A 13,168-nucleotide genomic window follows, 5' to 3' on the forward strand; every position below is an offset into this window, starting at 1 on the left:
GAGTACGGAGTACTAAGACAACAAAAAAGGTGGCAGGAATGGCGATTAAAAAAAGAAAAAAAAAATAAAATAAAAAGGTTTAGAATACAATCAACAGAATAGGATGGTCAGATCTGAATGTATTACCCAGAAGCATGCAGAAATCATTTTTATCCCAAAGACATCAAGTCGTTCGCCAGGAAGAGTCGACGCGTGTGGGGGATTTCGAATGCAAGCAGAATGCAATGTCCCTTAGTATATTTCAGGATCCCATATCCCACATATCTTTCACCGGATTAGTGGAATAAGGAATTTCAACAAACCGTGGGCTGGGTTCGAAAGCAACCCCAGAAGCCGTATAGCCCATGGTCGGCGAAGCCCCTTGCGGACAAGATATTTCGAATGAGCTAAGACCAAAGTACGAATTCGGCCGAAGGACTTGCTCTTCCGACGAAACAGAAAGGGGAGTGGTCGGCATTGTGCTGGCCATCGGGCTCTGCACCTCCTTCTGAGAAGCTGTAAAAACAATTAGGTCGTGTTCATGAACCCCGTTCTGTGAATGCTTACCGGATCTCTCATGGAAACCTCCGACTGATACTGGAGTAGCTAGCTGCTTCTCATAGTAGCTGTGTGATGGTGTTATGGGTGTATTTAGGCTACGGTTCATAGTATGAGGTGATAATTTGGAGGGCGACAGGCGTGCTGAGATACCTCCCAAGGATACACCACTCCACTTGCGGTTTAACGGCGACCTTACCTCCGAAGGATTCGTTGACTCAGGTACAGTTGCTGATTCTGATGGTGGTGTAGGCATCTGGGGGTATGTCCATGATATTACAGGTAACTTCCGCTCGTTGGCTGAGGAATTCGAAATGATGTTGTCGGGGCTCGTGTTGTCTTCCGCCACTGACAACGGGCCTGATGCATAGTACCCATAGGTAGGCGGACTACTCGACGGAGCTGTGACATACTCTTCTCCCGAGAGCTTTATGCTTTCAATCACCAATGGCACGTCATTTCTCCCGAGCGAATTATCACAGTGTGTCGCGGCAGATGCTGGTGTATTTGAATAGTTGGTGTAAGGCCAACGGAGTGCTTTTGCCATGTCAAAATCCTCTGGAACTGCTCTTGATTTTAGGATCCTTTCTCTATCGTCGGTAGACAACCTCTTTAATTTGGCTCTCCTTTGCGACAATATCAGTTCGTAAATCCTCTTCTGCTCACAGGGATCGCTGCATACCGATTTTGAAACCAAACCTGAACTTGTCTCGGACTTAACCCCGGTATCTCACGGGAAAGACGCTCTCTATGAGCGGCGTCAGGATGTGCTTGTCGTGTGAACTCGCTCATAAGATAGCGTGTTTGGCTATGGGTGAGTCTGGGTTTTATGCTCATATTAGCAATTGAAAAATATGCATACAGTCCTAATGCAAAGAGCTGACCTGAAACGCTTCATCTTCCTCTTCGATGTCTTCTCCTCTAATATTCCGCCACCCATAGTTTGAGGCCCATCGTCACTTTGGATCTCGTCATGACACGGTGACTGTTCCCCATTGCGCCTTTCGTTAGATCCAGTGCAATCTCTTCCAAGAGCGGGAGCTGGCCAAGCATATGCTTGACGTTGTTGAGTGTTTTCGACCTTGCTGTAATGTCGAGAGTTGCTATATATTGGGCTCTGTTCACGTAGTGACCAACTAGCACTCTCAACACGGCACGTAGAGGCACCCAAGAGGTCCACTGGGCTGGCCTCGCATGTGCCCATTTTATTGCGGGTAAGTCTTCACTGCACAGAGACTGAATGCTCCAATTTTCAACTGGTAAGAGGGCAGGTTTGTAGTGAGATAATCATCAGCTACCACAACTAGAAGATTTCGTAGCGACAAAATAATGGCATCCGGTAGCAGTCCTGTATTCGATTAGCCTAAGCACCAAAAATCACTAAAATGGAACAAAAATGAGAGAGACGGGTTAAAGGGATGAAACAATTTGATATTGGCTCCATTGCCAATAATAATGCAGAGCTAAAAATATCAACTTCACAGCTGCAAGGCAGCGTGCCTTTTCAAAATCCTCACGCAGGATTATCTAGGTAGAGTTAGAGAAGGATGTACCCACCTAGTGTAGTCGATATCCGACCTCATAGAATCACTTTCACAGGAACCGGTTCAGTCAAAATATCAAATGTTTCAAGAAGGGAAATGGCTTGACAAAGAGCTCAAAGGGAGGCGCAGAACTCACTGTTAATATTTGAATTGATAAGCCAATCTATACCAAAAAAACATATGACCTACCAACCAGTGGGCGTGTTCTTCAACCCTGTCAAAAGTACTTATATGTGGCCATGACCTAGCATGGAACTAAGGGCCATGATAACGGTGCGGGGCAGGGTAGTATCAGCCCGGCTTGCGGTCAGGTCTTTGATCCCCAGAACTCTTCCTGCCGGGAAGAAACTTCTCTAGGAACAGTCGATATATGCAAGGAATCAACCAGAAGAGCGGTTTAGGTCTCAGATCCCCCATTGCTTGTCATGGCAACCATGCCTTGTGCGGCTGCAAGAACTCATCTGACTCTGCAAAGTCACCATGTTATCGCCTACCCTGGTCTCCTGGTGGAAGGAAGGGTTGCCTTATCCTCTCGTATCGGATGTTGTCAGAATGCGCATCATCGGTCACTACCGGCATCTTGACTCTCTTTTTTGGGGGCTTGTGGCTGTTTGTTTTTCAAATGCATACTCATGAATGCGCGGTGTAGGCCAAGAGGGACAGGAAGTAAGCGTGGGCACGCAGGCGAAAGTGTGTGAAACCCTTCAAAAGATAGGCGATGAGCCCAGCCTCAGCTGGGGCCCTGCAGAGTCACCAGCACACTAGCCTCTAGGCGATGTCCCGGGAACGCATGGCAAGAAATGCAGTGATGTCAAGGAAAGCGAGTGTATGGCGCGGAGTTAATGCCCGAAAGGTTGCTCAGACCAAATCGCGGGGTCCGTTGACAGGGGATGTTTGTTTGCATGGATCTCTTCGCCACTATCCATCACTGACACCTGTCATCGATGGGGCCAAAGCCGAGAAACAGTCAAGGGGCGAGGTTGATCCACAAGAGGAACACATTATTCCTTCTTCCTACGTTTCCCATGGGTGCCTTTTCTGATCAAGGCACGGAAATCAGCCGAAGCCAGCCCTTCGGGTGCCATTTGGCCATGAAGGATAGTCGTTACTGGACACGATGCTGGCATCAGAGCCCCTATATGTGAAGGATTAAAGTCGCGTCCACGCTTCGGGAATACCATCCACAACCTTGAGTTAGTTTTTGAGGGAAAAAAAAAAAGAAAAGAAAAAAAAGTTGGGATTCGTAGTTAGTTAGCCAGTTCTTACAGAGTTAGGCTCACGCTCGGAGGTGTTGCCAACCTCGACGATCGGGATGGGTGTCAGAGGCTTGGGCGAGCTGCGTGGAGCGGTTCGAAACAACCCCCAAACACGCCCCAAAAAGTCATGCTGGATGTTTCTAAGAAAAGCATCGTCACGCAGGGCTGGTCGGTGCGTTTTCCCCTTTCTCTCAGCCAGATCATAGTTTACATACATTCTTAACCCTCGTGATAGGAAAAACACACATCTGCCCTTGCATCTACTACCCACACTGTCAAGCTGAATCGCCCCGAAAGGGAAAATGTCCCGAGAAAAGGTGAATATTTTCAGGAATTAGCTGATGCATATCTCGGATTGCCTAACCCTTACCGGGAAGCGAAACGACTAGAGAGTATCGCCTATCTATACAACACTGCATAAAAACCAGAGCTCCGAGACATGAGTGGGATCTACTACCACCGGACCATAGGTGATTCGCCGGATAACTGGGTAGATCATAGCCCAATTCTTCCTTCATTATCGTCTCTCACAGAAAAGGAAATATGCAACTGGGGTTTATCCGATTTTTCATGGTGCTGCAAGATGCAGAGATGAAGGCCCGGAGATTGACAGAGAGAGCCGAAAGCGGTCGCTGGAAATTTTGCAATTGAAACTCAAAAGCATTTCCATAACGCAGGGAATCTCAAGCCCAGGTTCCTGCATAACCTTCCAGTAATCAGACAGCATTCCTTGCATGATTGCACCGTACCAGCACCAATTTCGTACAGTAGATCCTCTGATCGACGCATAAACGTCGTTATTTCCCCAGTAGACACTAGTAAAAAAAATCCCACGTTAATCATCAACGGAAATTCAGAGCTCTAGAAAGGAGTACTCTGGACTTTCACGGATGATCTCCCAAAGAATGCTCAAATCGGACCGCACACTTGGGGTGAGGGTCAACGATCGTGGCGAAATCTGTATTTTTATTCATACAGCGGTTTTAACGGGGCAATCTTCAACACTTTTGTGCTCCTTTCCTAGGAAACGTATTAAGATCTCGGCCCTGGCTTAGGGTTGGCATCATATAGCAAATGGCTGAGGCTCACATCCAGAGCTTAGCACTCTCAACTTGTTGAATGATCGACGTTACGGAGAGAAAGGGGATCTCACTCCGTAAGAGCATCATTCTCCTTGGTTGGCGGATTCTTTACCGAGTCGTCTTTATGACCATCAGCTCCATCTTCCGCTTCCGCAACCGCCTTCTCCGGAGGAGGCGGATTTTCAAAAAGGACCTTCAAATTTCTGCCGTCTTCGATTTTATCGAACCGATTCAACTTGCTGCGCGAGGACAGCCGTAAGACTCTCCATATCTTGCTTGCTTTTGCTTTTGCAGCTTCTTCTTTTTCGTCACTGTTTTGAGCCATGTCGAGATTGAATTCATCGTCCGTGATACCCCGCATGTATGACTCGGCCCCTGGATTTCTAAACCTAATACCCAATTAGCATCATTACCTGTGGACTCGGCCCATTCTCCCTGGAAATTTACCTGCCAGGCTCCATGAGGCGATCAAGATTGCCTAAATTTGCTTCTTCCGACAAGAATTTAAGGTCCAAGGAGCCAAGTGGCGTCGCCCGGAGCCGTTTATTTGTAGTTAATTTGGTAGTAGAGGACTGGGTATCTAGATAGTCTTGAATTTGAATTGGGGGTTTCTCAATAGGTGGGCATCCTTCGGCCTTCCAACGGACCCAGTTTTTATCTCTCGTCAGGACGGTATCTACCATGCGATAATAGAACTTCCCATCGAGACCTTGCTGCAGGTAGCTCGCGATGGAGGACTTCATTTGATTTGCCCATTTCGCCTATAGAGATTATGTGTAAGCAGCTAAAATCTGAAAATGGCTTTTCTACTCACATCTTCGTCGCTAAGCACATAGCCATAGAGAACTGATTTATTTGTAGCATCCGCAAGTTTGGCTTTCGCCTTCGGTGAGAGAGAAATTAGGAAATCGAGAAGAATAAGCGACTGGACAAGTATATGTCTTCGAAATGCGACGTCGTTAACCTAAATTTAGGTAAGCACATCAATCAAAAAAGTAATACCAGTAGATATTAAAGAGCATACCTCTAATTCGAACAAGTCCCGGCTCGTGAGATATTTTGGGTTGAATGTATTTGCGGTTTCAGGCCCGGTTTCACCCCGCTTCCGCTTCAGCCCACGCCGTGATGTTTCTTCTGAGCCCTTTGTCATACCGCGCTTTTCCAAGTCAATGCTAACCTTTTGGAAACTTGAAATGGTGGATTCGAGCCCCTTTTTGAAAGAAGCAAAATGCTCGTGATCAAAAAGCCGCGTAGGAGCCGAAAAGTTCGCTTGTAATCCCCAGAATACCGGATATAAAGCGTCCATATCAATCGATGTATCTTCAGCTTGGTGATCGGTCGATTGCTGTGATCGCTGACCATCGATTTCGGCGGAGACAGAACCTCCTTGAGAAGCTGCGTCCGTTTTTGATGAGTTGTCTGAAGGCTTTTGCGCTTCTGCATCTTTCATCTCTACATCGTCGGCGCCTTCATTGGCAGCGATGTGTTTTGGCGGTTCGTCAAATGTTGTAACGTTTTCTGTATGATATTCTCCTCGCAAATTAACCGAGCTCTTGTCTCCCAAAGGAAATGATTGAAAGAGAAAAATGAACACCCGTCCGCAGAATACCGTATCTTCCGCTCGTGAGAGTCGTCGCAGCAATTCATTGCATGAACGGAGAATAATTAAGCTCTTCTGCTTGAAATGTTTCTGCTCCAAATTAGGAGATCCATCTTCAAAGACAATGACGCATATCCACTAAACTTACAGCCGTATTACGTTCCCGCCTGGATTCTAAATAGTCGAATACTTTACGGCAGCCGTCGATGGTTTGACTATCGAGTAGCTCCTCTATGAGCCAGAAAATAAGACCGGGTTCGCATCGCTCTAAAGGGTAAGGTGTCAGCGTGGAACGAGACAGCGAGCTCCACTGGGATTCTACCATTGTCGGAGAATATAGACACGACATCAAGTAGATTCCACATGTGAACAAACTCGGGCTTGTTTATAGACGTCGTGGCCTTGGATCGCAAATTAAGAATTAGCTCAGATTCTGCAGAAAAGGTTGATAATCCAACCAACCAGTAAGTGATAAAACTTCTCGCGGAAAGCTGTCTCTACTGCTGCATAAGCCGGCTGGGAACTCTGGTTCTTTAACGCCTCTTCTTCGCCGTCATCAACTTCGTTGATTGCATCTCCCAAATCAGACTCTGTTATCGGCGGTTCTATTTCGGAGCCCTGCTTCACTTTCGTCGCTCTGTCCAGCAGTACCTGAACACGTCTTCGATAGATCTGAACAGCGCGAATGTCCCCGACAGCCATCTTCAAGGCACTACCGGTAAGAAAGCAGCCAGCACCGGGTGGGTTGAGTGGTGTTAATGAGAGTTGAAGGACACTAGTAGCTTTGAGCGTGGTGCAGGAGATCAATGGCGCCGCTCTGTATGGTAATTATAGTGTTACGCCACCGCTGGCGCTGGGCCCAGGAAGTCTTGCGTATCGTAAGCTGTAATTTTGTAAAGCGTAACTCAAATGCCAGCTTCGGCCATCACGCCTGATGAGAGCAGCGCGCAACTTCAGCGCATCTGAGAAAGATTCAATCTACAATGGGGTTACAGATGCGCCCAGCTATGGCGCGCAGCTTAGATATGCGACCTACTGTCAACGACTTCCAACAAGAAAATCAATGGGTGGCGTTGGCCAGAGCTCACTGGCTTAAAACGAAGGTGCGGAAGGTCAGGCCGGAGGTCATCAAAAATGACATCTGGGATCCCTTGGTCACAGAAGGCTTCTCCCTTCATTCTCTGCTGTTGCTAGAGAATCTTCATATTTTAGAGAAGTATGTTTGCATTGGACTTTTGAGACCGGACGGTACTAATAACCAGTCAAGATACCTATGGCCTACCTATTCCGAGGACGCCTCGAATTATCATGTTCTGCTGATTGCTGTGATTGTGGGCATAAAACAAAGAGAACATCTGCCGATATGGGGTAAGATGGGTCCTTCCGAGATTTCAGCTTCAATTCTAACTGGGTTTAGAAAACTTTTCCGACCGACCAGAGGACTTTTCGAGCTTATTCAGGCGTATCCTTTCAATGAACCTTGACCAAACACTCCCTACAACATCTCGGATATACCTTCTTTCCTTCGTTATTAGCGCATTCCAGTCGTTGGAAAATCTCCAAATTCGCAAAGAATGTGCGCCATTGGTGTCAATTGCCATTTGGCATAACCTCCACAGCATCGACGCCCGAACCAAGTTACTTGAGCGCTCGGCAGCTTTGAAACGAGCATGGAGGGTATCAACGAAGCGGTACGATATGGCCGATGAGTCCGGGAAAGCCAGAATTCGATTTGAGAGATCTTGGCTATACTCCATGCTTCTGGAGTTCTTGCAGCGACTCAACCCACTCGGGGAACTGAGTGAAGACAACGTTAGATTCTGCGAGAGATTTATGGAACTGCTTGTCGACCTAGAAAGCCAGCTTCCAACACGACGATACGTGAATACCCTATTCAAAAATCTTAATATCCTCCCAATCCTTCGCACCTCGCGCCTTTTTAGAAACGGAAAGAACTCTCTGCTTCGTGACTTTTACCATCTTCTCAAGCATTTTGTCGGATTTTCTATAGATGATCAATCTGGCGAACAACACTCTCCTCAAGATGTGTATGATATCCATTGCCAGGAGCTTGCGCGGCTTCAACGAGTTGCTATCAAACACTTCAAGGAAAAGTTGACCCTCCTGGCTCTGGCCAATTATGGGTCACTTGAAAAGCGTTCTGAACTGGAGACACATCTATCTGAATTAAACGATACTGAACTGGAAAACTTATGTTCTGCACTGGGATTCAGGACTGTGTACCCTGAACAGGCTGGTGTTCAATCCAATCGCCAATTGCTTCTCGAAATTATTCTGTCCGCGTTTGAACGTCAACCATCCTTCCAGGATACTGCGTCTGAATTGACCGTTTTCCCCAGCGAAAAGTCACTGTACGAACCAGCATTAATTAGAAACGAAGCGTATGACGGTTCCCGGCCGCTGGCAATTCCAAAGTTGAATCTACAGTATTTAAGCCTGGGGGATTTCTTGTGGCGATCCCTCTTGTTATACCGGGCGGAATCGTTTTTTGAGATTAAGAGTGACCTAGAATCCGTTGTAAAGAGAATGCTTCCTCGCATACACCGAGAGACAAAGAAAACGTCTTTCGAAGGCTTTTCACGGATGGCAATTCCGATTTCCAAACCGGCTATCATCGACGTAGCAGAACCCAAAGTTGGAAGCTCAAATCCAGCTTACGTTCGCGCTGAAATCCTGCTAGATGTTAGTCGCCTGAATGACAGCATTCGTCGAGAGTGGGAAACACTTCGGCCGGACGACGTTATATTTTTGCTAGCAGTTGGGTCTAAACTTCCTATATCCACTCTCTCCCTTCACTCCGTCAATAACCTTCCCGATATCGGGATCTTACACGTCCGCTGCGCCCAAATAGTTCAAGTCCTTGATGCTAATGGCCGTATGATTCGGGAGCCTCAGGATGACCAGCACAACGGTTATTCGCGACAGAGACCCAGTCAGCGAAGACTCATTGTGAATCTAGATGCCAGAGCTTACAGGACAGACTTGGATTCACGGGGCAAGGATGACCCCGATATTTATTCGTTGATAAACTTGGTTGTGCGTCGAAGGGGCCGGGAGAATAACTTCAAACCGATTCTGGAGATTGTGAAGGCGCTAACAATTGCAGACACACAGCTTCCATCATGGTTGCAAGACGTTTTCCTCGGCTATGGCAACCCACGTAGTGCGAGTTACCCAGAATTGGGCTTAAAATTGAAAACGATTGATTATCGAGATACATTTCTGGATTGGCAGCACCTTGTTGAAAGTTTTCCGGGTTGCACCATTGAGCCAGTGGAAAACAATAATTCCAGTTTCGGGCCACCATATGTACTGGAAATCAGAGACAACCCATCTAAGGGGGAGACTTTAAACCCCTCGAAGAAAAGGAGACGAGATCGTGCCGAATCTGTGCAGCCTGCAGCAGCGTCAATCCGTGCCTCTACGTACAAGCCTAGTAATCAAGGACCTTACCCTATGGACGCGCCAAAGTTGAACAAAATACGATTTACACCTGCCCAGGTCAATGCCATTGTTTCGGGCACTCAGCCGGGGCTTACCATAGTCGTCGGACCTCCAGGAACTGGAAAAACCGACGTTGCAACACAGATCATCAGCAACATATACCACAATTTCCCCAGCGAGCGCACGCTACTGGTGGCACATAGCAATCAGGCACTTAATCAACTTTTCCAGAAAATTATTGCCCTAGATATTGATGCACGCCATCTCCTTCGCCTCGGTCATGGAGAAGAAGAACTCGAGACTGAAGCCAGTTATAGCAAATTTGGCAGGGTTGAATCGTTCCTAGAAAACAGGGCTGGATATCTTGCTGAGGTAGATCGCCTCGCGGCGTCAATTGGAGCGGAAGGTGCTCATGGGAATTCATGTGAAACGGCAGGGTACTTCAATTCAGTATATATCCAACCAGCTTGGACCAAATTCTGGGATAAAGCGCGGCTGGAGACCTCATCGTGCGAAAACATAATCCAATGGTTTCCGTTTCACTCTTTTTTTTCGAATGCCCCTCAGCCCCTCTTCAAACCAGATGCATCAAAGGACGAAATTCAGGACATTGCAGCTGGGTGCCAACGCCATCTTGATAGAGTATTTTCTGAGTTAGAAGATATTCGCCCATTTGAAATCCTACGACAACAACGCGACAAGGCGAAGTACCTTTTGGTCAAGGAAGCGAGGATCATAGCAATGACCTCGACACATGCCGCTATGAGACGGCAGGAAATTGCGAATCTTGGATTCCACTATGATAATGTTGTTATGGAGGAAGCCGCTCAAGTCACCGAAGTCGAAAGCTTCATTCCGTGCGCGCTACAAAACAGCAAAACCGGCGAGTTGCCCTTGAAGAGGGTGGTTTTGTGCGGCGATCATTTGCAAAACTCCCCTATCGTTCAAAACATAGCCTTCCGCCAATATGCCAATTTCGAACAGAGTCTCTTCCTCCGACTGGTTAGATTGGGCGTACCGACTATCAATTTAGATCAACAGGGCCGGGCCCGTCCGTCTATCGCTGAACTATTCAAATGGAGATACGAGCGGCTAGGGAACCTTCCAACCGTTGAAAATGGAGCAGAATTCAAACTTGCCAATGCAGGTTTCCAGTATGATTACCAGTTTATCAACGTACCCGATTTTCAAGGAGTTGGTGAAAGGGAGCCATCCCCACACTTTATACAAAATCTCGGCGAAGCTGAATATGCTGTGGCAATCTTTCAATACATGCGATTGCTAGGTTACGCTGCCTCGAAAATCTCGATCCTCACCACGTATGCTGGCCAGAAAGCTTTGGTTAAGGATGTACTAAATCATAGATGTGCCAAGAACTCTCTTTTTGGTCTCCCCAGAATAGTGACGACGGTGGACAAGTACCAAGGAGAGCAAAATGACTGTAAGTAAACTACCCAGACGGTTTGTATCGGGTTACGTCATTTCTGATTCTCAATTGATAGACATAATCCTTTCTCTCACGCGAACGAAAGCTGTGGGATATCTTCGGGACGTCCGGCGCCTCACTGTCGCGCTTTCTCGTGCACGCCTAGGGCTGTACATTCTGGGCAGACGGGAAGTATTTGAATCATGCTTTGAACTGAAACCGGCTTTTGATATCCTTTTTCAACGCCCAGATAAACTCATGTTGGTTCCCGGGGAAATGTTTCCGACTACTAGGGCCCTTGACGCAGATATCAGCGGCACTGCCATGGAAGGTATCGAACATCTTGGGCAGTACGTATACGAAATGACGCAAGCGAAGGTCAAGGCCATGGGAGAAGAGGTGACTGTTATGGACACAGCTCCAATGGATGAGGACGGGGCATTAATGAGAGACGGAGTCGAGGAATTTGAGAATGATGCGGCCCGGGAATCTCTCTTGGAATGATCCTAGTGGAGAAAAGGAATGAATAATATATGCATTTGAGGGAAGCTGTGTATTTTGTATGATAATCTTTGATGATAGGGAGGTACTCCGGCCTTGGATTTTGGCGAGGTAGGATTCGGAAAAGACTTTAATGGGTTCCACATCGTGATCAGCTCTTGTGTCCGTAAGATCTAGCAAAACATGTTTTTACAGTCATTCGCTTGCAGTTGTATAAATACATTTTTTGCTATACATTCTATGAAGCGCGAAATTTTATGTGCAAAATGGGATAGTCGGCATTTAATCTATTTATTAACTTCGCTCTTTAGTTTCTTATTTGGCGTCTCATCATTGTTGGAAGAGACAGCAGTCAGGGTTCTGGCTTAAGCTCTTCCACAATGTTCCTTGGATCCCTGAAAGCATGGGCAACATATCTGCAATGTGGTGTCAGAGCGAAAATTATACAATGGTGCAACAAAAAAAAGAAAAAAAAATCCTCACTTTGTATGGCTGCCCCTAGCCACAACTTCATTTTTGGCATTCATGAACTTGATGCTGGTATATGCAAGATTATTTCCAACTAAGAGATTGTTAGTATAGCGTATCACCCTAAAGGAGCATTTGCTCCCTCCATGCAATATCAGATTGACAAAATTTTTGCATACATTTGTCGCAAGTCACCTCCTAAATATATTGATCAGCACCACACATATGAGGCTAAGGCAAACATCAAAAAAAAAAAAAAAAAAAAGAAGGGGAATCATAGGACTTCACATACAGCTAAAATTTTATCCCCGACTTTACCCCCGGAGCTTAGATAAGTCACTACGGAGTAATATGTCCTATTTAGTATCTAGAAAGTTTAAATCAGATATTCCGGGGTTGATGCGTGCCTACCATTGAGATCTGTTGAGACACCGGTGGCAAAGAGGCCCCGAGAAGCCACAGCAAGAGACCCTCCGAGATCAACTGTTTAAGGCGACGGCATTAGTAGCAAAGGGTAAGGGAACTTAAAATCTGTAATGGCCCTTTGACTGAAGCTTACCCATGCTAGCAATCGTGCCGCCATGAAGGATGTTAAGCCGATTCTATCATGACTTTTTAGCAGGTACGTAATACCAGAAACAAGTTGCAAGCAGCCCCAGAACACAGATGGTTCAAACAGCGCCAAATCTCTTTATTTCAAGAGCTGGCTCAAACATCTGAGAAAAGTATCACTAGACAATAGGAAAGGGGGAACACTCACTGTATGTTCCTTTTTAATATCAAGCTCAAAGTTTACAACACCAGGGCGAGCTGCAGTGACTCGAAGCTAGAAGAGACATGTCCAAGTTAGGAGCAACTTTGCAAAAGCTGTTATTCTTCGTCTCCGGCTCGACAGCGAGCCCCTGTCCGCCAGGAGCTCGAAATTGAGCAATAACCCCAGCATGTAGTTATTGCCGTATCGACAGTAACCAAGCTTTTAGACATACATTGTCTAGTAATCTGCATATTATCATTAATATCAGCATTTGAACAGTACAAAAGCCATTTTATGCTGCGAAACCCAATACCTCGGCTCCAGGCCTGATGTAGCCCGGAAGGACTCCCATACCTGCAGGGAGACGTTAGTGGACGCGGGCTCAAAACATCAAGGAATCTGATACAATAGCTTACCGATCTAACAAATCTCAAGGCCGTCATTTTGTTAATCGAGGATACTTTGATTTTGCGGATGAGAGTTGCTTGGAACCGGCGAGAGAGCACAGCAGCGAAAAGCTTAGTCAGCAGCAATG

The 13,168-nt window shown here is 46.6% G+C and overlaps 5 protein-coding genes across 5 annotated transcripts; 2 read left to right on the forward strand and 3 right to left on the reverse strand.

Moving 5' to 3' along the window:
• Window positions 1-241: 241 nt before the first annotated feature.
• CIMG_08636 (uncharacterized protein) lies at window positions 242-2,738 on the reverse strand (the record flags this gene model as incomplete). The annotated part of the gene is made up of 6 exons (XM_001241472.2): window positions 2,218-2,738; window positions 2,095-2,127; window positions 1,422-1,885; window positions 1,220-1,357; window positions 547-1,163; window positions 242-495 (listed from the first exon to the last, which is right to left on the reverse strand). Exons 3-6 carry the CDS (start codon window positions 1,739-1,741, stop codon window positions 242-244), a joined length of 1,329 nt encoding a protein of 442 aa, XP_001241473.1. The 5' UTR covers window positions 1,742-1,885; window positions 2,095-2,127; window positions 2,218-2,738.
• A 151-nt stretch (window positions 2,739-2,889) lies between these two features.
• On the forward strand, window positions 2,890-3,758 carry CIMG_08635 (uncharacterized protein; the record flags this gene model as incomplete). The annotated part of the gene is made up of 3 exons (XM_001241471.2): window positions 2,890-3,110; window positions 3,350-3,509; window positions 3,573-3,758. The coding sequence occupies 3 exons, from the start codon at window positions 2,890-2,892 to the stop codon at window positions 3,756-3,758; spliced, it is 567 nt and encodes a 188-aa protein (XP_001241472.2).
• Window positions 3,759-4,486: 728 nt separating this feature from the next.
• On the reverse strand, window positions 4,487-6,738 carry CIMG_08634 (nuclear matrix protein; the record flags this gene model as incomplete). Its single annotated transcript, XM_001241470.2, has 7 exons — window positions 6,482-6,738; window positions 6,342-6,420; window positions 6,168-6,286; window positions 5,444-6,109; window positions 5,234-5,383; window positions 4,867-5,180; window positions 4,487-4,808 (listed from the first exon to the last, which is right to left on the reverse strand). Exons 1-7 carry the CDS (start codon window positions 6,719-6,721, stop codon window positions 4,487-4,489), a joined length of 1,890 nt encoding a protein of 629 aa, XP_001241471.1. The 5' UTR covers window positions 6,722-6,738.
• A 196-nt stretch (window positions 6,739-6,934) lies between these two features.
• CIMG_08633 (DEAD helicase superfamily protein) lies at window positions 6,935-11,509 on the forward strand. The gene is made up of 4 exons (XM_001241469.2): window positions 6,935-7,235; window positions 7,287-7,387; window positions 7,437-10,925; window positions 10,987-11,509. The coding sequence occupies exons 1-4, from the start codon at window positions 7,003-7,005 to the stop codon at window positions 11,412-11,414; spliced, it is 4,251 nt and encodes a 1,416-aa protein (XP_001241470.2). The 5' UTR covers window positions 6,935-7,002; the 3' UTR covers window positions 11,415-11,509.
• A 43-nt stretch (window positions 11,510-11,552) lies between these two features.
• Window positions 11,553-13,100, reverse strand: CIMG_08632 (uncharacterized protein). The gene is made up of 10 exons (XM_001241468.2): window positions 13,050-13,100; window positions 12,947-12,987; window positions 12,866-12,878; window positions 12,640-12,705; window positions 12,439-12,481; window positions 12,291-12,362; window positions 12,172-12,218; window positions 12,059-12,077; window positions 11,895-11,973; window positions 11,553-11,827 (listed from the first exon to the last, which is right to left on the reverse strand). The coding sequence occupies exons 1-10, from the start codon at window positions 13,074-13,076 to the stop codon at window positions 11,764-11,766; spliced, it is 471 nt and encodes a 156-aa protein (XP_001241469.2). The 5' UTR covers window positions 13,077-13,100; the 3' UTR covers window positions 11,553-11,763.
• Between the last annotated feature and the right edge of the window lie 68 nt (window positions 13,101-13,168).

This window comes from Coccidioides immitis (assembly GCF_000149335.2).
Source record: "Coccidioides immitis RS genomic scaffold supercont3.3, whole genome shotgun sequence".
NCBI lineage: Eukaryota > Fungi > Ascomycota > Eurotiomycetes > Onygenales > Onygenaceae > Coccidioides > Coccidioides immitis.